Source organism: Acomys minous (assembly GCF_964271855.1).
Source record: "Acomys minous genome assembly, chromosome: 6".
NCBI classification, from domain to species: domain Eukaryota; kingdom Metazoa; phylum Chordata; class Mammalia; order Rodentia; family Muridae; genus Acomys; species Acomys minous.
This window is the reverse complement of record NC_140487.1, coordinates 120,207,135-120,232,355: the sequence shown is the minus strand read 5'-3', so window position 1 is coordinate 120,232,355 and position 25,221 is coordinate 120,207,135. Positions and strand designations below refer to the sequence as shown.

At 46.4% G+C, this 25,221-nt stretch overlaps 1 protein-coding gene across 1 annotated transcript; it reads right to left on the bottom strand.

Annotated features, from left to right (window-relative positions):
* Positions 1-7,060: 7,060 nt before the first annotated feature.
* LOC311599710 (PRAME family member 8-like) lies at positions 7,061-23,718 on the bottom strand (the record flags this gene model as incomplete). Its single annotated transcript, XM_084785711.1, has 3 exons — positions 7,061-7,625; positions 7,924-8,514; positions 23,432-23,718. 3 exons carry the CDS (start codon positions 23,716-23,718, stop codon positions 7,061-7,063), a joined length of 1,443 nt encoding a protein of 480 aa, XP_084641837.1.
* Positions 23,719-25,221: the final 1,503 nt, after the last annotated feature.

The window sequence follows — 25,221 nt, the reverse complement described above, 5'->3', positions numbered from 1 at the left end:
ATGCCTTTAATCCCAGCACTCTGGAGGCAGAGGCAGGGCTGTGAGTTCACTGGGTCTAAAAAGAGATTCTAGGACATTAGGGTGGGTACACAGAGAAACCCTATCTTGAAACACAAAATAAAGCAAAATCTAACATGGCAAAAGATCACCTGCTTTTTTTGTTTTTGTTTTTGTTTTAATCTTTCTAATATCCTAAATAGAAGCAAACTCCTGTTGTGTCACTCATATAACTGAGGGTGACATGTTAATAAAACTCAGGTTTCACTGAGCCAGTGAGTGAACTCTGTTCCTTTCCTTCCCTGTGTCTTCCCTAAGGCACAGTGTGCTGTACTGTGGAGCCTGTGATGAGGTTGGAGAAATCCGTAATTAAAGTGTACTGGGGCTCTCCGTCTCACCTTTCCAGTGGAGTAGGGTTCAGCAGTGGTTTCCATTGGGCAGAATAACAAGGAAGAGCAGTTGAGATGGGTGCACATCCATCCTGCAGGAGGCTCAGGAGGGAGCAGTGGCTTGGAGAGGGGCAGACAGTGAGCTGTGGGAAGAACAAGGTTCCCACCATTGCCAGAGCAGGAGCAGCGCAGAGTGGACTTTGCAATGATGGGGCACAGGAGGATCCTAACAGTGCTTGTGCCAGGAAGGATTTCTTCCTCTGGATGCTTTCATAGCATCTGCCTCCCTGAAGGTCAGGATGAGCTTCCAGGCTGCACGCAGGCTCCTGCAGTAGGCGAGAAGCAGCCTGCGGAAAGAGGAAGGCTTGGCCATCCCTGCTCTGAAAGGACCTGCCCATGGAGCTCTTCCCACCACTGTTCAAAGATGCCCTCACCAGCAGGCAAACTACCACCCCGTGATCTCTCTTTTCTGACTTGGAGAGACCCTCATGCAGATACTATTTCCCCACCGCCCTTAGCATTAGAGTTTCTCCTGGGTCTCATTAAAGCCCTTTGCATGAGAGTGTGTTGCACTCTTTTAATGACTGAGTGAGTTCACTGATGACCTCCTAGTTGTGTGTAGTTCATTCTTGCCTTGTGTTTCCATACTCTTAAGGCTCCTTCTCTCTGCCCCTCCTCCTCCTCCTCCTCCTCTTCCTCCTCTTCTTCCTCCTCCTCCTCCTCCTCCTCCTCCTCCTCCTCCTGCTTCTCCTCCTTTTGCAACTTTTAGAGTAAATAATTACCCAAGATTCCTGATCCTGGGAATTTTATACCATTCATCTTCAGGAAACCCCAGTCAAAGAGCTACAGAGATTCCTCTGGACACATGGCTCAGAGGTAAAGAGCTCTTGCTGTTCCTCCTGCACACCTCAGCACCCACAGACACCTGGAACTAGTGTTTTATGACATTTCTTCTGGTCTCTTGGAGCATTTGCAATCATGTACACACACACACACACACACACACACACACACTGTAATATAAAAAAAATTTTATAGAGTAAGATAAATTCATAGAATAAAAAATGAAGCCCCTCCAGTGGGTTTCTCACATCAAAGTATAAACACTAAAGGCAGGTGGGCCGATGGTATATGTGTGTGGAGCCTTCCCAATCCTGAACTTGCTTTGTAGACCCAGAATTTACAGAGATCTGCTTCCCTCCCCCTCCCTAGGGCTGGGATTAAAGGAATATGCCATCATTGCCCAACTAATAAATAAATCTTTGATTTAAAAAAAAAGTCTGAGTATGGTGATGTATTCCTCTAATCTCAGCACTCTAGGAAAGGGAGACACAAGTTGTCAGATCTCTGTGAGTTGGAGGCCAGCATTGTCTACGAATCCAGTTTCAGACAAATAATGGTAAATGAGAAACTCAGTCTTGAAAAACCAAAATACACCGGGTGTGATGTCACATGCCTTTAATCCCAGCACTCAGGAGGCAGAGGGTGGTGGATCATTGTGAGTTGAAGGCCTGTCTGGTCTACAAAGTGAGTCCAGCACAGCTAAGGCTACACAGACAAACAAACAGACAAACAAACAAATAAATGCCCTTAGGGCTGGACAGATGGCTCAGAGGTTAAGAGCACAGTCTATTCTTCCAGAGATCCTCAGGTCAATTCCCAGCAAACACATGGTGACTCACATCAGCTATAATGAGACTGGTGCTCTCTTCTGGCTGCAGGTGTACATGCAAGCAGAACACTGTATACATAACAAGTAAGTCAATCGTTTTTTCCAGACAGAGTTTCTCTGTGTACCCTTGGCTAATCAAGACTCACTTTGTAGACCAGGCTTGCATTGAATTCCCAGGGATCTACCTGCCTCTGCCTTCCAAATGCAGGGATGAAAGCCTTGCTCCACCACTGCCCAAGTATAAATAAATCTTTTAAAAAGAAGAAGAGAAAAATCTGGGTGTGGTGGCACATGCCTTTATTCCCAGTACAAATGCAGAGGCGAGTGGATTGCTGTGAGTTCAAAGCCAGACTAGTCTACAAAGTGAGTATAAGACACCTAAGTGTTCACAGAGAAATCCTCTCTCGAAAGAAGAAAAAACAAGCAATTAAAACAAACAAACAAACATACAAAAAGCATTAAAAGTCTGGGTGTGGTGGCATGCAACCTTATTTTTATTTATTTATGTATTGTTACATTTTTAAAATAATTTCATCTTTATGTCTGTGAGGGCACTATTTGCATGTACACCTGCATAGCAGAAGAGAGCATCTCAACTCATAATACATGGTTGTGAGCCACCATTAGATTGCTGGGAAATGAACTCAGGACCTCTGGAAGAGCAGACAGTGCTCTTAATCACTGAGCCATCTCTCCAGCCCAGCAAACCCCTTTAATCCTAGCACTTGGGAGGCAGAGGCAGGTGGATCTCTATACTTGGAGGTCAGCCTGTCTACAAAGCAAGCCCAGGACAACCGGAAATACAGGAGAATCCCCTGCACTTTAATAAGGTAGGTGGATCTAGACTTTCTGAGGAGAAAGGATGTGAGCCAGGTGAGGTGGTACAAGTCTGTAATCCCAACACTCAGGGAGGCAGAGGCATGTGGATCTCTGTGAGCTTTCAGCTAGCCTGGTCTACAATGCAAGCCCAGGACAACCAAGGCAACAGAAAAACACTGTCTTGAGAAACAAACAAACAAACAAAAGGATGTGAAATACTCCACTAAACTACACTGGTGATTCTTTATACATAAATGTTAACTTTGCTTACAAAAAAACCCACATAAGACTGTGAACCATAAATGAATCTCTTCATCCTTAAAAAGAAAGAAATCCAAGCCGGGCTTGGTGGCACACGTCTTTAGTCCCAGCACTCAGGAGGCAGAGGTGGGCAAATTGCTCTGAGTTCCAGGTCAGCCTGGTCTACAAAGTGAGTCCAGGACAGTCAAGGCTAACAGAGAGAAACCCTGTGTTGAAAACCAAAAACCAAACCAAACCAAAATAATACAAAGAAATCCAAAATTACATGAGAAGAGTTGAACCTGTGTTTACCATGCAACAGTAGCACGTGGCTTTAATTCCTTCAGCCAAGAGGAATGAGCAGGCATATCTTAATGAGTGTGAGGAAGCCCCATCTACCTAGAGGTTTTCAGGCCACTTGGGCTACACACTGAGACCATGTCTTAAAAAGCCAGATTAGAGAAACAGACAGAAATCATTAGGAATCAAGACCAATGTCTTCAGTCAGTTCCCCCAGGACACACAGATCAGAATTTCCTGTGTCATTGTTGGTCTTGTGGCTCTGGTCATGATGGAGCAGCACATGGTCAGGAGGTACTTCCTGGCTATGGGGCTGGTACAAAGATGCTGAACCTGATGGGGCCAGAGAGTTGAGTCTGGGCTTCAGGACACCCAAAGTCTCCTCTCACTCCGAATCAGTAACACTTATTTTCTCACAGCTCACAGCTCCACAACCTAACCGGTAGCTTCCTTCTTTTTTAAGATTTTATTTACTTCTTTTATGTATATAAATGCCAAGTCTGTATGTACATCTGTACACCAGAAGAGGGCATCAGATCCCACTGTAGATGGGTGTGAGCCACCAAATGGTTCCTGGGAATTGAACTCAGGAACTCTGGAGAGGCAGGCAGTGCTCTTAACTGCTGTGCCATCTCTCCAGCCACAGTAACTTCCTTCTATTGGCTGCTTTGACCCACTACATAATACACGCATTTTCCAGTATCAAGATTAACAGAGTTTTTTTGTGGAAGCCAGAAAACCCAATACAAACTTGAATGTCATGATCCTGTTGACTGAAGTTTTATGTCATTTATTTAGTTGCTAGCTATGTACTTAGTTTTCTACTTTTTTTTTTTCGAGACAGGGTTTCTCTGTGTAAGAGCCTGGGCTGTCCTGGACTGGCTTTGTAGACCAGGCTGATCTTGACCTCAGAGATCAGCCTGCCTCTGGCTCCCATGTGCTAGGACTAAAGGCGTGCACGACCATGCCCTGATGTGGATTCATTATTGAGACAGGGTCTTGCTTTACAGCTTAGGTTGATTTGAAACTCCGACTCCCAACAACCTTCCTTCCTCAGCCTTCCTCCTAGTACTATGAGTATTGTGACCTAATCTTGCGAGGACCCTGCTGTTTGAGGGAGGTTGCAATCCTCCCAGTCTAGATAGCTACTCTGAACTTGGTGTACTGTGTGGGGCTCCCTCTCCCAGCAGGGTGTCCTGATCTCTGCCTGACTTCATCTGGAGAATGGCTCTGGACACAGATGCTCCTAAGCACAGTTGATGTGTTGCCTTTGACCCATCTCCCTGCTAGCTCTCCCCTACCAAGGGATAGGACAATTAGGTTGTGCTCCTGTATGTATGATAGGAGTGTTCTGCCAAATGCAAAGAAAGTAACCCTTTGTTGTTGTTGTTGTTGTTGTTGTTGTAGTTGATTTTGAGACAGGGGTTCAGTGTGTGGCCCTCACTGTCCTAGGCTTGCTTTGTAGAACAGGCTGGCCTTGAACCCACAGCAGCCCACCAGCCTCTGCTTCCTGAGTGCCAAGATTACAGGCGTGAGCCAGCACACCTGGCACAAACCAACCATCCTTAATTGGTTTCAACCAATTATGTAAACCTGTCTGGGACCACAGCTACCCACTTCCCAAGAAATATACAGTCTTTGTTCTCCCTGACTGAAGTTGAGCTAGTTTTCTGAAGTGATTCCTTGACTGCCTGATCTACACCATATTTATGCATGGCACCTTCCAAGCTCTGCTTGGAAGTATAAAGTATAGGTGTTTGCCACCATAACTCCACACAACCTTTTCTTTGCTAACAGTGCCTTCTAGTTTTGACCAGATTCCCAAATCCATACCCAGTTCATCCTACACTCCTAGGTAGCAGGGAAAATGATTGCATCCATGTGTCATCCAGAGGTGGCAGGAATTAGAGATGGGTCACAACCGGAGCTCACTCATGTCCCTTTGTGGGAGCACTGATGGGGGATTGCTGATATGGGGCCTCACTCTGAGAATTTGGGAAAGGAAAGGCCTGTCTGGGCTTGATGAGGTCATTTTCAAGAAACTAATTGCTTTATTTTATTGGCTGTCCTGGACTCACTTTGTGGATGATCCTGGCCCAGAGCTCACAGAGACCCACCTGCCTCTGCCTCCGGAGTATTAGTACGCTTATTCATAATAATCATCACAATGAAAACACTACAAAAGTTTTGATGCAATATTTTATTGCTACATGGTCCTTCATACACAAGAAAATAAAAGAAAGGCTTCCAGGACTCATTAACAAAATGAAGAGAGTTCACTGTGGAACATTTAAAATGTATTCTTCAAGATAGTTCATTCTTCAAGATACCTCCTAGAGGCTGCTCTGAGGATGTGACCATCAGAGGTCAGGGGCCTTGAAGAATAGTGCTCCACAGTCAGGTGGTCCACAAGCTGGGCTTGGGGGCACATGCCAGTGACCTCAGCAGTCATGGAGCCCAGAGGAGACGTTAAATGAGTTCAATGCCAGAGGGGACTGCATGATATCATTAAAGACATGGAAGAGAAAAATGTTCTTCAAAGAACAAAAATTCTTAGCCAATCCTCTAGTGCCATCGACCATCCCAGTCCAGCATAGGTCCTTGGGAACAGGAGTTCTCAGAGCGTCAGTGCACAAGGATTTGGCAAAGTGACAAACAGACAAACCCAGGGGAGAGTTTGATCTCAGTGTGTTTTTCAGGCAAGCAGTTTAGATTTTTATGCACATTTTTTGAATCAGAGAGTGTGTTGTGGTTACATTTCCCATGGAGTAGGTTCAAGGGAACCAGTGAGCAACCAGGCATACACAGTACAAGGCACAGAATGCAAAGTCATTTTGAGTTATTGACTTGAAATAATGCATGGTACAGAATACACCATGAAGATGCCGTCACTGTTAAGTTCTTGGTTTGGCATCAGTGTGCTTGTGTCCTCTTCGTCAAGGGTCAGTGTTCTCTCATTAATACAACTTATGCCCAACATCTGTGTGCCAAGGCAGTTTTTTAGGTTTCCTTACTAATATCTGAACACTGCTATTTGGAGCTTTTGAAACACTTTACTTCTTTGTAAATCATAATACAAATACATAACTAATGATTAATTCATAGCCATGTTTCTTTTATTGAGGGAAGAGGAACTTGATGGTTAATGGCGGGCCTGAATGGTCCCTGGCTGTGGTCCCAAGTTTGGGAGTTTCATAGCAACGTAGTCATCTTCGGATGCTCTTGGTATGGGAGTAAGGTTAGGAGAAAGAATAGGGACACAGTGTGCCCACACAATGAGAAGAAAGAAGGCTGCAATCAATTGCTCCTGTCAGGAACATAAGGCCCTTTCAGGAAGGCTCTCGCTGGATAGGGGTCATTACCTCGGGAGACACGACAGCATATGTCACACAGACTTTACTGGAGGGGTCCTGATGCTCTACAGAGCACATTTTGAAGTGTAGAGCTGTCTGACTCCTCCGGACATCACTCTTCACAGTCCCATAGTTGTCCATGTCACAGTTGACCCCTGTGGTCTGTCCCAGTTGCATACCATGCTTTGCAAAACTTGGTCAGTTTCAGAAGATGTGTGCTCAGCAGACCCTTGATGAGAGACTTGTCCACAGACATTCCTGTCTCATTATCAAAACCAACCTTCTCCTGTTTACTGCCAAGAATGGTAAAATCTGGTCGATTGGAGAGAGTCACAGTGAGGACAATATACAAGGCAAAACTGAGTAGCAATGGAGATGGACCGGGGCCGCCTGACAGTGCCAAGTGTGTTCCTGAGCTCAGAACAAAGCTGGTGAAATCTCTCTAAGATGGCCTGTCCGATAACATAGGACTCCAGAGGGGCAGGGTAGAAGCCCTGGGCCATGTGGCTTAGGTTGGCGGTGTGTTGCATAAGGTCCTTCAGGACAGCCATGGAGAAGTCATTGTCATAGAAATTGACCCTGGTGAGCTGAGAGCACTGGCTCAAGGCAGGGAAGAGAGAACTGATCTGAGAGTCCTTCATGCTACAACCCTCCAAGTCCAGGATCTGCAGAGTGTCTGCGACATTCTCTAGGAAGATTCTGAGAGGCACAAGACTCAGATCAGATAAAACGACACCTAACAATTGCAGATGTTTGAGATGATGAAGACAGTAACACTGGGCAAAAGACTCCAAGTCTGCCTGTGATAAGTTGCAGAAGCTGATGGACAGGAACTCCAAGGGGGTCTTCAGACACCTAAGGAAAGACAAGGGGGTTAGTGTGGCATGCAGTGAGAGTGCTGACCTGGAGTAGGGGGAACCACATAGGCAGAGTCAGTGTGACCGTGAGATGGCAGTGAGGACCCACTGCAGCCTGTTGAGTATGCTCACTCAAGTCACACAGTTCTATGTCAGGGCCCTTGACCAATGTGATTAGACTTGGTCCTGATCGGGAAATCTACAGTATTTGCCAGACATCAAATGCCCACTAGTCTACATAGGACACAGGAGATGTTGCCTGTGGTAGCAGCAAGACCTCTCCCCTCCTTTCTCACCAGAGCAGCTGGTTCATGTGGCCCCTGAGAAAGTAGACACCAGACATGGAGAGATGCTGGAGACTGTTGAGCTTGGAGAACTGAGACCTGAACTTGGTGACTTTCTTCCTCTGTGCCTCTGTTAGTGTGTTATCAGGGTTGGAGCCGGCGTCATCCATTACTGTTAGAAAGCATTTGCGAAGATTTCTCATCTGACCGAGGCAAGGTGCAAAAGACGTCAGTGTGGCCAGAGTCCAGCCTCCATTCAGTTCCAACTCTACAATGCAATCTGGCTGGAAAACCTGCAAGACCTTCCTCACAGTATACACGGATGATCCCGAAATGTGCATTTTCCTGCAATACAGCTGCAGGGAACCTCTTCTCTCTTGTGCCCACTGCAACAAATACTCATGGTGTTCATCCAGAAAGAGCCCAAAGCTCAGGTCGGTGACCACCTTCAAACGCCGCCTCAGTGCGTATCTATGGAGGCCTGTTGCTCTTTGCTTCTCACGCACAGTCTCTGCTGAGCGCTCTCCATCCTCTGTGCCAGCCCACACTTCCCAGAAATCATGGTGGACACTGCTCAGGTCCAGCACTTGAAGCTTCCTCTTCCTGTGAGGAAAACAGCAAGAAATGTCAGACCATACAAAAGAACAAGCTCACAGCAAGCTCCTCGGAGGCTTCTCTGCTGTCAGCTGTTCCTTGCTCTGCCTCCTACCTATTTTACTTCTAGTCCTGCGTCTCCACACAGCAACTGGAGCCTGCCAGGCAAGACCTCTTTTCCTCAGCTGCATCTGGAGACCCGGCCTGCCTCCTCCCCTCATTACTTGGGACTTGTGCTGTCCCTATTTCTACTGCCAGATGGAGACACAGGGACTGACTCATTCTACTGTTGCTACACCGGCTCCAGCCTACACCACACACTTCAGGGGCATTTGCTACAAGGACTCAACAGCTGTCCAGGACTCTGCAGCTCCCTAAAATGATACCAACAGAAGCCTCTGATCCTTCTTTGATCCCAGTAGCCAAGAGTCCAGATTTCCTTTCCCTCCACACAAATGTGACCCACTGGGCATTACCTACTCATTGCTTACCTCTGGCGAAAGATTCCTGTCAGCTGCATGTCTATACCAGCCAGGACAGCTTGCAATGTTGTCACATCCGGGAATTTCACCAGGGCTCCCAAAGGGAGGCAGGGAAAGGGCCAGGCAGCCACCATGGCCTGCAGTATGGTCAGGTGTCTGCCAGCCACGACTGCCTTCATCAGTGGTGGGAAGAGCTCCCTGGGCAGGTCCTTCAGAGCAGAGATGGCCAAGGCCTCATCTCTCAGCAGGCTCTGCAGTGCCAGGGTCAGGAGTGTGGGTGGGGCCTGGGAGCTCATCCTGATGGATCGTCAGTCAGCGGTGAAGCTGTCAGAAGTCCAGGCCTGGCAAAACTGGAGAATTCAACCTGTTCTTTTGTACTATTTGGTGGTCTCAAAGGCAAATCCTTCTCTCTCTCTCCCGTGGAGTCTCTCAGGAGAACCTGCATAGAGGCACATATTCACCATCAACACACAAGATAGCAAGCACTGGCCCTCGTCTCTCTTCTGAATCTCCTTCTCCATTGGGCAGGTGATTCAGGGGACAGAAACCTGACCAGCTTCTGTTTTCTCTTATTTTTAGACAGGGTTTCTCTGTGTCATATTGGCTATGCTCGACTCAGTTTGTAGACCAGGCTGGCCTTGAACTCACAGAGAACTGCCTGCTGCTGCTTCCCCAGTCCTAGGATTAAAGACCTGAATCTCCACCCCCTCATCTGACCAGCCTCCTCTCCTGCCAAAAATACACTGATTACCTTTCAAGTCCCCAAGAAAGGCTGCTCCACCAGGTGGTAGTGGCATACACCTTTATTCCCATACAGGACAACTTAGAAGGCAGAGCTAGGGAGGAAGTGATTTCCAAGACTTCAAGGCCACACTGCTCTACAGACATAGTTCTAGGGAAGTTAGGCCACACAAAGAAAGCATGTATGAGGCTACCGTGGTGGTGCATGCTTTTAATCCCAGCACATGGGAGCCAGAGGCAGGTGGATTAATGTGAGTTCAAGGCCAGCCTGGTCCACAAAGGGAGTCCAGTACAGCCTAGGCTATACAGACAAATCCTGTCTTGATAAAAACAAAACAAGGGCTTGAGAGATGGCTCAGTGGTTAAGAGCACTGTCTGTTTCCCAGAGGTCCTGAGGTCAAGTCCCAGCAACCACATGGTGGCTCACAGCTATCTGTAATGTATATGTATATGCAGGCAGAGCACTGTAAACATAGTAATACATAGAGTGAAAAAACAAAACAAAACAAAATAAAATATTGTGTGAAGAAAAAAACCCACTAAACCGGGTGTGGTGGCTCACAGCTGTAATCCCAGCACTCAGGAGGCAGAAGCAGGCAGTTGGCTGGGAATTCAAGGCCAGCCTGGTCTACAAAGTAAGTCCAGGATGGATAAGATAACATAGGGAAACTCTGTCACAACACCAAACCAAAACCAAACCAAACCAAACCAAACCAAAAAAAAAAAAAAAAAAAAAAAAATACACACACACAAAAAAAGCAAAAACCAAAAACCAAACAACAAAAACAAAAAAACCACTAGCACTACCATCAATAAAAACACAAATTAAATAAAAGGCAGTGCCTATGTCATATGCCCAAGACTCTGCCTTAGATGCCACAGAGGAACTGAGGAGAATCTCTGACGTGGCTGACACCACCCTTTGCTTTTGAAGGCTTCTGAGCTTGGGGTGGGGAACTAGTTTTATTACCCTAGTTTGGGGTTGAGGTAGAAGGTCTATACTCGTGGCCATCTGGCTGCACAACCTGACCTTGTCTGAAATGTAAAAGCCCAAAAGAGACAGTAAGGTTCCCGAAAGCCACTCCTCTTTGGAGACCAGGCAGGCTCCTGAGTGCTGGGATTAAAGGCCTCTGACACCATGCTCTGCCATTCTGTTGTTTGTTTGTTTTCAAGCAAGGGTTTCTCTGTGTAGCCTTGGTTGTTCTAGACTTGCTTTGTAGATGAGGGTGGCCTCTAACTCACAGTGATTTGCCTGTCCCTGCCTTTGGAGCCCTGGGATTAAAGGCCCGTCCACCATGGCCCACTCCTGTTTGGTTTTTCTGCATTGCCTTGGCTGTCTTGACTCACTTTGTAGACCAAGCTGGCCACCAACTCACAAAAATCCACCTGTGTCTGCCTCTAGAATGCTGGGAGTACAGGTGTGTGTCACCTCACCTGGACTTTAGTGTCTTGACTGAGGTGGTCCTTACTGGGCTTTGGTCCCATTACACACGAGCTCTGAGGCCACAGTGAGAAGTCTCCTCTGTGAGGTCTCGGGTGTCTTCATGCAGCCTTGTCCACCTTGGATCTGGCTTCTTCTCTGCTTAGAACCATAATTCTAGTTCCCTGGGACTCTGCTGTGTTCCACCACGACTCCAGTTCCTGCTTCCCATCCTAAGTTCCTATTAATTTAGTCTCAGACAAGTGCCAGGCGGTGGTGGCTCACACCTTTAATCCCAGCACTTGGCAGTCAGAAGCCTGCGGATCTCTGTCAGTTCCTGGCCAACCTGGTCTACAAAGTGAGTTCAAGACAGCCAAGGCTACACAGAGAAACCCTGCTTTGAAAAACAAACAAACAAACAGATAATAGTCAAGGAAGAAGGAACCACACTCCTAAAGCCCCAGTTCACAGATCAGCTGAGACTTGTGTTCAAAACTATTAGCAGTGCCCACCTCTATTTGTTTGCTAGAGTGAAAAGGACATTTCAAAGTAAACAGCTACAGAACCTTAATTGACCAAATACCAAGGAAGGGATTAAACTACAAGCAGATCCCATCCAGAATTACAGAGGCAGAAGAATCTGGAGTTCAAGGCTAGCCCTTCTAATCAGAGGCTCTGTCCCCTAAATACTCAAATGAGCCTATGAATCTGATATAAAAATTCCAATCCAACCTACATTTCTCATTAAAAGCTAACATAGAGGAAAATCACTCTCATCATTACCAAGAGCGGGGAATCAGAAAGCAAGATATATATATATATATATATATTTCTGTTTTTTGGAAACAAGGTTTCTCTGTGTACCAGCTCTGGCTGTCCTTGAACTCCCTCTGTAGTCCAGCATGGCCTCAAAGTCAGGGAGAACCACCTGCCTCTACCTCCCAAGTGCTAGGATTAAACACATGTGCCTTCACTGCCCAGCCCAATTTTATAGAAAATACAGAATCTTGACATTGAGTTGATAATATGCCTGCCCAGCATGCAAGCGGCCTCCTGAGAGAGGTGAGTGACTTACCTGATCTGGACACTGGTGACAGCCCTCCTGCTCCCAGAATGGCCAAGCAGAGGCTGTGGGCTCCAGGACTCTGGGTGCTGTCTAAGGCTCCTTCAATCCTTTTATAGCTCTTGCCCTCACACCCACCCTATTTAGCCACACCTCTCACCTCCAAGCTTCCACGAGATTGGAATGCTGAGCCTCCTTGGGCTGGATCATCCCTAGGATTGTTTTCTCTTATGGTAGATTAAGCGAATCACAGTTATTTGGTTTTTATTGTTGTTGTTGTTTCTTAATTTTTATGTGCTTTTTTTAACGTTTAGACACAGGGTTTTTGTATGTTATGTTGACTTTCATGGTCAGCTTTGTAGACCAGGCTGGCCTTGAATTCACAGAGATCTGCCTGCCTCTGCCTTGCCAATGCTGGGATTAGAGGCATGTACCACCAGGCCCCAGTAATTGTTTGTTCTTTTGGACGATGGATTGAATCATAGTTATTTCTAAGAAATCAAAAACAATCCAGTGGCATCAAGGACGCATTGAATTATTCAGTGTGCATGCTTTTTTTTAACAGTCCTGGAGATGAATCCTGTGCTGTAAATAATAAAGGGTCTTCCCATGTCCTGTATAGAGATGGCCTGAGAGGGATTCCAGAGTTCCTTAATCACAGAAGCTGCTGGAGTAGGGGAGCTGGCATGGACACCCCACAGCAGCCAGGGAGCAAAGGAGGGTCCTTCCACTTAGGGACCAATGAGAACAGAGCTCTCTGACCTGTGAGGAGGGGCCTGCTCATTGAGAACTTAGGTCTATTTGGCCCACTGCCCCTCGGCCCCCTTGTATACCAGGAGGCTCAGATTTAGGGTAGTCGCATGACTGAATACAAGGCTTGGCTCATCCCCTCTCAGGGGCAGCCCTTGCTGGCCTTAAATCCAAACTCTCTCTTCATATTGATTTCTTTGTTCTATTGATTTGCCGGACCCAACCCCACACACATAGTCTCCTCCCCACTTCTGAGACAGCGCTTTCTAGACCCCCATAGAAACCATGCAGTCCTCACAGCTCCTTTTCCCTTGTTGTCACTGGCACACAAGCTCTCATACAAATCCCTCAGGCTGGCTTTGAGCTCACCCTGTATCCCAGAGAGGGCTTCACTTTTCCCCTTCTCTCTCTGCCTCCTGAGTAACGTCCACCACAGGCTCCCATCACCACACTCAGCTCTGTAAGTTGAACTCAGCTGATGAAAAATGTAGGCATAGGGTCTGGAGCAGTGTCTCAGAAGTGAAGAGCACTGCCTGCTCTTCCAGAGGTCCTGAGTTCAATTCCAGCGCCCATATGGTGGCTCCCAACCATCTATAATGGGAACTGGTGTCCTCTTTTGGCTTCCAGGTAACCTCCAGATAGAGCACTCACATATGTGAAAGAAAGAAAGATAAACTGTCTTAAGTCAATTTGTACATTTTGGACACTGCTAACCCACACGGCTGGTTCACTCAGGAATTTAAGTTTTATTCCTTCTCGAGTCTCTGAGGGGCATTGAAGACAAGATAATATTCCAAGTTTAGCTGGTTAGGGGACAAGATCGTTTTAGATCAAGATAAAGAAGTTAAGCTCTTAGAGTTGAGATAAGATAGATATTGAGTCTGATTCGGAAATGTGGACCCAACAAGACAGGAAAAATGCTTACTTCAAAAGAGACGAATGCAGATGGCCAAGTCACTATGAATGTAACATATATAGTACTCAGTGTTCTCATGATTGTCACATGGTTGTCCCTACTGTATGTAGTTCGTTTTACACATGTATAATAAGATAAAAGTATAAAAAAAGAGAGTGAGGGGATAACAATCAAGATGTAATATGAGTAAATTATAATAAATAAATAAAAATAGAAATAAAATTAAATAAAGAAAAGAAAGAAATATTTTGTTGTTGCTGATGTTGTTTTGTTTTCTAAGAAAGGGTTTTTTTGTGTAGCCTTGACTGCCCTAACTTGCTTTTTAGAAGGAGCTGGCCTCAATCTCACAGAGATCTGATTGCCTCTGCCTCCTGAGGTCTTGGATTAAAGGCATGCAACACCGCAGGTCAGCTAATGAATACATCTTTAATCCTTTTGGACAAAGTCCAAGTGTGGTTATGCATTCCGATAATCCTAGCACCTATAGATCGAAAACTTGTCTTGAAAACAAAACAAAAACAAAAAACAAAAAAAACAGCCAGGTGTGGTGGCCCATGCCTTTAATCCCAGCACTCTGGAGGCAGAGGCAGGGCTGTGAGTTCACTGGGTCTAAAAAGAGATTCTAGGACATTAGGGTGGGTACACAGAGAAACCCTATCTTGAAACACAAAATAAAGCAAAATCTAACATGGCAAAAGATCACCTGCTTTTTTTGTTTTTGTTTTTGTTTTAATCTTTCTAATATCCTAAATAGAAGCAAACTCCTGTTCTGTCACTCATATATCTGAGGGTGACATGTTAATAAAACTCAGGTTTCACTGAGCCAGTGAGTGAACTCTGTTCCTTTCCTTCCCTGTGTCTTCCCTAAGGCACAGTGTGCTGTACTGTGGAGCCTGTGATGAGGTTGGAGAAATCCGTAATTAAAGTGTACTGGGGCTCTCCGTCTCACCTTTCCAGTGGAGTAGGGTTCAGCAGTGGTTTCCATTGGGCAGAATAACAAGGAAGAGCAGTTGAGATGGGTGCACATCCATCCTGCAGGAGGCTCAGGAGGGAGCAGTGGCTTGGAGAGGGGCAGACAGTGAGCTGTGGGAAGAACAAGGTTCCCACCATTGCCAGAGCAGGAGCAGCGCAGAGTGGACTTTGCAATGATGGGGCACAGGAGGCTCCTAACAGTGCTTGTGCCAGGAAGGATTTCTTCCTCTGGATGCTTTCATAGCATCTGCCTCCCTGAAGGTCAGGATGAGCTTCCAGGCTGCACGCAGGCTCCTGCAGTAGGCGAGAAGCAGCCTGCGGAAAGAGGAAGGCTTGGCCATCCCTGCTCTGAAAGGACCTGCCCATGGAGCTCTTCCCACCACTGTTCAAAGATGCCCTCACCAGCAGGCAAACTACCACCCCGTGATCTCTCTTTTCTGACTTGGAGAGACCCTCATGCAGATACTATTTCCCCACCGTCCTTAGCATTAGAGTTTCTCCTGGGTCTCATTAAAGCCCTTTGCATGAGAGTGTGTTGCACTCTTTTAATGACTGAGTGAGTTCACTGATGACCTCCTAGTTGTGTGTAGTTCATTCTTGCCTTGTGTTTCCATACTCTTAAGGCTCCTTCTCTCTGCCCCTCCTCCTCCTCCTCCTCCTCCTCTTTCTCCTCATCCTCCTCTTCCTCCTCTTCTTCCTCCTCCTCCTCCTCCTCCTCCTCCTGCTTCTCCTCCTTTTGCAACTTTTAGAGTAAATAATGACCCAAGATTCCTGATCCTGGGAATTTTATACCATTCATCTTCAGGAAACCCCAGTCAAAGAGCTACAGAGATTCCTCTGGACACATGGCTCAGAGGTAAAGAGCTCTTGCTGTTCCTCCTGCACACCTCAGCACCCACAGACACCTGGAACTAGTGTTTTATGACATGTCTTCTGGTCTCTTGGAGCATTTGCAATCATGTACACACACACACACACACAAACACACACACAGAAACACACACACTGTAATATAAAAAAAAATTTTATAGAGTAAGATAAATTCATAGAATCAAAAATGAAGCCCCTCCAATGGGTTTCTCACATCAAAGTATAAACACCAAACGCAGGTGGTCCGATGATATATGTGTGTGGAGCCTTCCCAAACCTGAACTTGCTTTGTAGACCCAGAATTTACAGAGATCTGCTTCCCTCCCCCTCCCTAGGGCTGGGATTAAAGGAATATGCCATCATTGCCCAACTAATAAATAAATCTTTGATTTAAAAAAAAAGTCTGAGTATGGTGATGTATTCCTCTAATCTCAGGACTCTCGGAAAGGGAGACACAAGTTGTCAGATCTCTGTTAGTTGGAGGCCAGCATTGTCTACGAATCCAGTTTCAGACAAATAATGGTAAATGAGAAACTCAGTCTTGAAAAACCAAACTACACCGGGTGTGATGTCACATGCCTTTAATCCCAGCACTCAGGAGGCAGAGGGTGGTGGATCATTGTGAGTTGAAGGCCTGTCTGGTCTACAAAGTGAGTCCAGCACAGCTAAGGCTACACAGACAAACAAACAGACAAACAAACAAATAAATGCCCTTAGGGCTGGAGAGATGGCTCAGAGGTTAAGAGCACAGTCTATTCTTCCAGAGATGCTGAGGTCAATTCCCAGCAAACACATGGTGACTCACATCAGCTATAATGAGACTGGTGCTCTCTTCTGGCTGCAGGTGTACATGCAAGAAGAACACTGTATACATAACAAGTAAGTAAATTGTTTTTTCCAGACAGAGTTTCTCTGTGTACCCTTGGCTAATCAAGACTCACTTTGTAGACCAGGCTTGCATTGAATTCCCAGGGATCCACCTGCCTCTGCCTTCCAAATGCAGGGATGAAAGCCTTGCTCCACCACTGCCCAAGTATAAATAAATCTTTTAAAAAGAAGAAGAGAAAAATCTGGGTGTGGTGGCACATGCCTTTATTCCCAGTACAAATGCAGAGGCGAGTGGATTGCTGTGAGTTCAAAGCCAGACTAGTCTACAAAGTGAGTATAAGACACCGAAGGGTACACAGAGAAATCCTTTCTCGAAAGAAGAAAAAACAAGCAATTAAAAGAAACAAACAAACAAACAACAAGCATTAAAAGTCTGGGTGTGGTGGCATGCAACCTTATTTTTATTTATTTATGTATTGTTACATTTTTATAATAATTTCATCTTTATGTCTGTGAGGGCACTATTTGCATGTACACCTGCATAGCAGAAGAGAGCATCTCAACTCATAATACATGGTTGTGAGCCACCATTTGATTGCTGGGAATTGAACTCAGGACCTCTGGAAGAGCAGACAGTGCTCTTAATCACTGAGCCATCTCTCCAGCCCAACAAACCCCTTTAATCCTAGCACTTGGGAGGCAGAGGCAGGTGGATCTCTATACTTGGAGGTCAGCCTGTCTCCAAAGCAAGCCCAGGACAACCAGAAATACTGGAGAATCCCCTGCACTTTAATAAGGTAGGTGGATCTAGACTTTCTGAGGAGAAAGGATGTGAGCCAGGTGAGGTGGTGCAAGTCGGTAATCCCAACACTCAGGGAGGCAGAGGCATGTGGATCGCTGTGAGCTTTCAGCTAGCCTGGTCTACAATGCAAGCCCAGGACAACCAAGGCAACAGAAAAACACTGTCTTGAGAAACAAACAAACAAACAAAAGGATGTGAAATACTCCATTAAACTACACTGATGATTCTTTATACATAAATGTTAACTTTGCTTACAAAAAAACCCACATAAGACTGTGAACCATAAATGAATCTCTTCATCCTTAAAAAGAAAGAAATCCAAGCCGGGCTTGGTGGCACACGTCTTTAGTCCCAGCACTCAGGAGGCAGAGGTGGGCAAATTGCTCTGAGTTCCAGGTCAGCCTGGTCTACAAAGTGAGACCAGGACAGTCAAGGCTAACAGAGAGAAACCCTGTGTCGAAAATCAAAAACCAAACCAAACCAAAATAATCCAAAATTACATGAGAAGAGTTGAACCTATGTTTACCATGCAACAGTAGCACGTGGCTTTAATTCCTTCAGCCAAGAGGAATGAGCAGGCATATCTTAATGAGTGTGAGGAAGCCCCATCTACCTAGAGGTTTTCAGGCCACTTGGGCTACACACTGAGACCATGTCTTAAAAAGCCAGATTAGAGAAACAGACAGCAATCATTAGGAATCAAGACCAATGTCTTCAGTCAGTTCCCCCAGGACACACAGATCAGAATTTCCTGTGTCATTGTTGGTCTTGTGGCTCTGGTCATGATGGAGCAGCACATGGTCAGGAGGTACTTCCTGGCTATGGGGCTGGTACAAAGATGCTGAACCTGATGGGGCCAGAGAGTTGAGTCTGGGCTTCAGGACACCCAAAGTCTCCTCTCACTCCGAATCAGTAACACTTAGTTTCTCACAGCTCACAGCTCCACAACCTAACCGGTAGCTTCCTTCTTTTTTAAGATTTTATTTACTTCTTTTATGTATATAAATGCCAAGTCTGTATGTACATCTGTACACCAGAAGAGGGCATCAGATCCCACCTAGATGGGTGTGAACCACCAAATGATTCCTGGGAATTGAACTCAGGAACTCTGGAGAGGCAGGCAGTGCTCTTAACTGCTGTGCCATCTCTCCAGCCACAGTAACTTCCTTCTATTGGGTGCTTTGATCCACTAGAAAATACATGCATTTTCCAGTGTCTAGATTAACAGAGTTTTTTTTTGTGAAAGCCAGAAAACCCAAGAAAAACTTCAATGTCATGATCCTGTTGACTGAAGTTTTATGTCATTTATTTACTTGTTAGCTATGGACTAAGTTTTGTACTTTTTTTTTTTCGAGACAGGGTTTCTCTGTGTAAGAGCCCGGGCTGTCCTGGACTGGCTTTGTAGACCAGGCTGATCTTGACCTCAGAGTTCAGCCTGCCTCTGGCTCCCATGTGCTAGGACTAAAGGCGTGCACGACCATGCCCTGATATGGATTCATTATTGAGACAGGGTCTTGCTTTACAGCTTAGGTTGATTTGAAACTCCGACTCCCAACAACCTTCGTTCCTTAGCCTTCCTCCTAGTACTATGAGTATTGTGACCTAATCTTGGGAGGACCCTGCTGTTTGAGGGAGGTTGCAATCCTCCCAGTCTAGATAGCTACTCTGAACTTGGTGTACTGTGTGGGGCTCCCTCTCCCAGCAGGGTGTCCTGATCTCTTCCTGACTTCATCTGGAGAATGGCTCTGGACACAGATGCTCCTAAGCACATTTGATGTGTAGCCTTTGACCCATCTCCCTGCTAGCTCTCCCCTACCAAGGGATAGGACAATTAGGTTGTGCTCCTGTATGTATGATAGGAGTGTTCTGCCAAATGCAAAGAAAGTAACCCTTTGTTGTTGTTGTTGTTGTTGTTGTTGTTGTTGTTGTAGTTGATTTTGAGACAGGGCTTCAGTGTGTGGCCCTCCCTGTCCTAGACTTGCTTTGTAGAACAGGCTGGCCTTGAACCCACAGCAGCCCACCAGCCTCTGCTTCCTGAGTGCCAAGATTACAGGCGTGAGCCAGCACACCTGGCACAAACCAACCATCCTTAATTGGTTTCAACCAATTATGTAAACCTGTCTGGGACCACAGCTACCCACTTCCCAAGAAATATACAGTCTTTGTTCTCCCTGATTGAAGTTGAGCTAGTTTTCTGAAGTGATTCCTTGACTGCCTGATCTACACCATATTTATGCATGGCACCTTCCAAGCTCTGCTTGGAAGTATAAAGTATAGGTGTTTGCCACCATAACTCCACACAACCTTTTCTTTGCTAACAGTGCCTTCTAGTTTTGACCAGATTCCCAAATCCATACCCAGTACATCCTACACTCCTAGGTAGCAGGGAAAATGATGGCATCCATGTGTCATCCAGAGGTGGCAGGAATTAGAGATGGGTCCCAACCGGAGCTCACTCATGTCCCTTTGTGGGAGCATTGATGGGGGATTGCTGATATGGGGCCTCACTCTGAGAATTTGGGAAAGGAAAGGCCTGTCTGGGCTTGATGAGGTCATTTTCAAGAAACTAATTGCTTTATTTTATTGGCTGTCCTGGACTCACTTTGTGGATGATCCTAGCCCAGAACTCACAGAGACCCACCTGCCTCTGCCTCCGGAGTATTAGTATGCTTATTCATAATAATCTTCACAATGAAAACACTACAAAAGTTTGGATACAATATTTTATTGCTACATGGTCCTTCATACACAAGAAAATAAAAGAAAGGCTTCCAGGACTCATTAACAAAATGAAGAGAGTTCACTGTGGAACATTTAAAATGTATTCTTCAAGATAGGACATGGAGTTTGCCTACCTCCTAGAGGCTGCTCTAAGGATGTGACCATCAGAGGTCAGGGGCCTTGAAGAATAGTGCTCCACAGTCAGGTGGTCCACAAGCTGGGCTTGGGGGCACATGCGAGTGACCTCAGCAGTCATGGAGCCCAGAGGAGACGTTAAATGAGTTCAATGCCAGAGGGGACTGCATGATATCATTAAAGACATGGAAGAGAAAAATGTTCTTCAAAGAACAAAATTTCTTAGCCAGTCCTCTAGTGCCATCGACCATCCCAGTCCAGCATAGGTCTTTGGGAACAGGAGTTCTCAGAGCGTCAGTGCACAAGGATTTGGCAAAGTGACAAACAGACAAACCCAGGGGAGAGTTTGATCTCAGTGTGTTTTTCAGGCAAGCAGTTTAGATTTTTATGTACATTTTTTGAATCAGAGAGTGTGTTGTGGTTACATTTCCCATGGAGTAGGTTCAAGGGAACCAGTGAGCAACCAGGCATACACAGTACAAGGCACAGAATGCAAAGTAATTTTGAGTTATTGACTTGATATAATGCATGGTACAGAATACACCATGAAGATGCCGTCACTGTTAAGTTCTTGGTTTGGCATCCGTGTGCTTGTGTCCTCTTCGTCAAGGGTCAGTGTTCTCTCATTAATACAACTTATGCCCAACATCTGTGTGCCAAGGCAGTTTTTTAGGTTTCCTTACTAATATCTGAACACTGCTATTTGGAGCTTTTGAAACACTTTACTTCTTTGTAAATCATAATACAAATACATAACTAATGATTAATTCATAGCCATGTTTCTTTTATTGAGGGAAGAGGAACTTGATGGTTAATGCTGGGCCTGAATGGTCCCTGGCTATGGTCCCAAGTTTGGGAGTTTCATAGCAACATAGTCATCTTCGGATGCTCTTGGTATGGGAGTAAGGTTAGGAGAAAGAATAGGGACACAGTGTGCCCACACAATGAGAAGAAAGAAGGCTGCAATCAATTGCTCCTGTCAGGAACATCAGGCCCTTTCAGGAAGGCTCTCCCTGCACAGGGGTCTTTACCTCGGGAGACACGACAGCATATGTCACACAGACTTTACTGGAGGGGTCCTGATGCTCTACAGAGCACATTTTGAAGTGTAGAGCTGTCTGACTCCCCCGGACATCACTCTTCACAGTCCCATAGTTGTCCATGTCACAGTTGACCCCTGTGGTCTGTCCCAGTTGCATACCATGCTTTGCAAAACTTGATCAGTTTCAGAAGATGTGTGCTCAGCAGACCCTTGATGAGAGACTTGTCCACAGACATTCCTGTCTCATTATCAAAACCAACCTTCTCCTGTTTACTGCCAAGAATGGTAAAATCTGGTCGATTGGAGAGAGTCACAGTGAGGACAATATACAAGGCACAACTGAGTAGCAATGGAGATGGACCGGGGCTCCCTGACAGTGCCAAGTGTGTTCCTGAGCTCAGAACAAAGCTGGTGAAATCTCTCTAAGATGGCCTGTCCGATAACATAGCACTCCAGAGGGGCAGGGTAGAAGCCCTGGGCCATGTGGCTTAGGTTGGCGGTGTGCTGCATAAGGTCCTTCAGGACAGCCATGGAGAAGTCATTGTCATAGAAATTGACCCTGGTGAGCTGAGAGCACTGGCTCAAGGCAGGGAAGAGAGAACTGATCTGAGAGTCCTTCATCCTACAACCCTCCAAGTCCAGGATCTGCAGAGTGTCTGCGACATTCTCTAGGAAGATTCTGAGAGGCACAAGACTCAGCTCAGACAAAACGACACCTCCCAATTGCAGATGGTTGAGATGATGGAGACGGTGACACTGGGCAAAAGACTCCAAGTCTGCCTGTGATAAGTTGCAGAAGCTGATGGACAGGAACTCCAAGGGGGTCTTCAGACACCTAAGGAAAGACAAGGGGGTTAGTGTGGCATGCAGTGAGAGTGCTGACCTGGAGTAGGGGGAACCACATAGGCAGACTCAATGTGACTGTGAGATGGCAGTGAGGACCCACTGCAGCCTGTTGAGTATGCTCACTCAAGTCACACCTTTCTAGGTCAGGGCCAGTGACCAATGTGATTAGACTCCGTCCTGATCGGGAAATCTACAGTATTGGCCAGACATCAAATGCCCACTAGTCTACATGGGAAACAGGAGATGTTGGCTGTGGTAGCAGCAAGACCTCTCCCCTCCTTTCTCAACAGAGCAGCTGCTTCATGTGGCCCCTGAGAAAGTAGACACCAGACATGGAGAGATGCTGGAGACTGTTGAGCTTGGAGAACTGAGACCGGACCTTGGTGACTTTCTTCCTCTGTGCCTCTGTTAGTGTGTTATGAGGGTTGGAGCCGGCGCCATCCATTGCTGTTAGAAAGAATTTGCGAAGATTTCTCATCTGACCGAGGCAAGGTGCAAAAGACGTCAGTGTGGCCAGAGTCCAGCCTCCATTCAGTTCCAACTCCTCAATGCAATCTGGCTGTAAAATCTGCAAGACCTTCCTTACAGTGTCCATGGATGATCCCGAAATGTGCATTTTCCTGCAATACAGCTGCAGGGAACCTCTTCTCTTTTGTGCCCTCTGCAACAAGTATTCATGGTGTTCATCCAGAAAGAGCCCAAAGCTCAGGTCAGTGACCACCTTCAAACACCAGGTCAGTGCGTATCTATGGAGGCCTGTTGCTCTTTGCTTCTCAGGCACAGTCTCTGCTGAGCGCTCTCCGTCCTCTGTGCCAGCCCACACATTCCAGAAATCATGGTGCACACTGCTCAGGTCCAGCACTTGAAGCTTCCTCTTCCTGTGAGGAAAACAGCAAGAAATGTCAGACCATACAAAAGACCAAGCACACAGCAAGCTCTTCAGAGCTCTGCTGTCATCTGTTCCCTGCTCAGCCTCTTACATATGTTATTTCTAGTCCTTGGTCTCCACACAGCCACTGGAGCCTGCCAGGCAAGACCTCTTTTCCTCAGCTGCATCAGGAGACCCGGCCTGCCTCCTCTACTCATTACTCTGGACTTGTGCTGTCCCTGTTTCTACTGCCAGATGGAGACACAGGGACTGGTTCATTCTACTGTGGCTACACCGGCTGCAGCCTACACCGCACACTTAAGGGGCATTTGCTACAAGGACTCAACAGCTCCCCAAGCGGATACCAATAAAAGCCTCTGATCCTTCTTTGACCCCATTAGCCAAGAGTCCAGACTTCCTTTTCCTCCACACAAATGTGACCTACTGCGTATTACCTAGTCATTACTTACTTCTTGCGAAAGATTCCTGTCAGCTGCATGTCTACACCAGCCAGGACAGCTTGCAATGTTGTCACATCCGGGAATTTCACCAGGGCTCCCACGGGGAGGCAGGGAAAGGGCCAGGCAGCCACCATGGCCTGCAGTATGGTCAGGTGTCTGCCAGCCACGACTGCCTTCATCAGTGGTGGGAAGAGCTCCCTGGGCAGGTCCTTCAGAGCAGAGATGGCCAAGGCCTCGTCTCTCAGCAGGCTCTGCAGTGCCAGGGTCAGGAGTGTGGGTGGGGCCTGGGAGCTCATCCTGATGGATCTTCAGGCAGCAGTGAAGCTCTCAGAAGTCCAGGCCTGGCAAAACTGGAGAATTCACCTGTTCTTTTGTACTATTTGGTGGTTTCAAAGGCAAATCTTTCTCACTCTCTCCCGTGGAGTCTCTCAGGACAACCTGCATAGAGGCACAAATTCACCATCAACATACAAAGTAGCAAGCACTGGCCCTCCTCTCTCTTCTGAATCTCCTTCTCCATTGGGCAGGTGATTCAGGGGATAGCAACCTGACCAGCTTCTGTTTTCTCTTATTTTTAGACAGGGTTTCTCTGGGTCATATTGGCTATGCTGGACTCACTTTATAGACCAGGCTGGCCTTGAACTCACAGAGAACTGCCTGCTGCTGCTTCCCCAGTGCTAGGATTAAAGACCTGAGTCTCCAACCCCTCATCTGACCAGCCTCCTCTCCTGCCAAAAATACACTGATTACCTTTCAAGTCCCCAAGAAAGGCTGCACCACCAGGTGGTAGTGGCATACACCTTTATTCCCATACAGGAGGACTTAGAAGGCAGAGCTAGGGAGGGAGTGATTTCCAAGACTTCAAGGCCACACTGCTCTACAGACTTAGTTCTCGGGAAGTAAGGCCACACAAAGAAAGCATGTATGAGGCTACCGTGGTGGTGCATGCTTTTAATCCCAGCACTTGGGAGCCAGAGGCAGGTGGATTAATGTGAGTTCAAGGCCAGCCTGGTCCACAAAGGGAGTCCAGTACAGCCTAGGCTATACAGACAAATCCTGTCTTGATAAAAACAAAACAAGGGCTTGAGAGATGGCTCAGTGGTTAAGAGCACTGTCTGTTTCCCAGAGGTCCTGAGGTCAAGTCCCAGCAACCACATGGTGGCTCACAGCTATCTGTAATGTATATGTATATGCAGGCAGAGCACTGTAAACATAGTAATACATAGAGTGAAAAAACAAAACAAAAAAAAAAATAAAATATTGTGTGAAGAAAAAAACCCACTAAACCGGGTGTGGTGGCTCACAGCTGTAATCCCAGCACTCAGGAGGCAGAAGCAGGCTGATGGCTGGGAGTTCCAGGCCAGCCTGGTCTACAAAGTAAGTCCAGGATGGATAAGATAACATAGGGAAACTCTGTCACAACAAACCAAACCAAAACCAACACAAACCAAACCAAACCAAAATAAATCCGAAAAACCCAAAAAAAACAAAAAAAGCAAAAAACAAAAAACAAAAACAAAAACAAAAAAACCACTAGCACTACCATCAATAAAAACACAAATTAAATAAAAGGCAGTGCCTATGTCATATGCCCAAGGCTCTGCCTTAGATGCCACGGAGGAACTGAGGAGAATCTCTGACGTGGCTGACACCACCCTTTGCTTTTGAAGGCTTCTGAGCTTGGGGTGGGGAACTGGTTTTATTACCCTATTTTGGGGTTGAGGTAGAAGGTCTATACTCGTGGCCATCTGGCTGCACAACCTGACCTTGTCTGAAATGTAAAAGCCCAAAAGAGACAG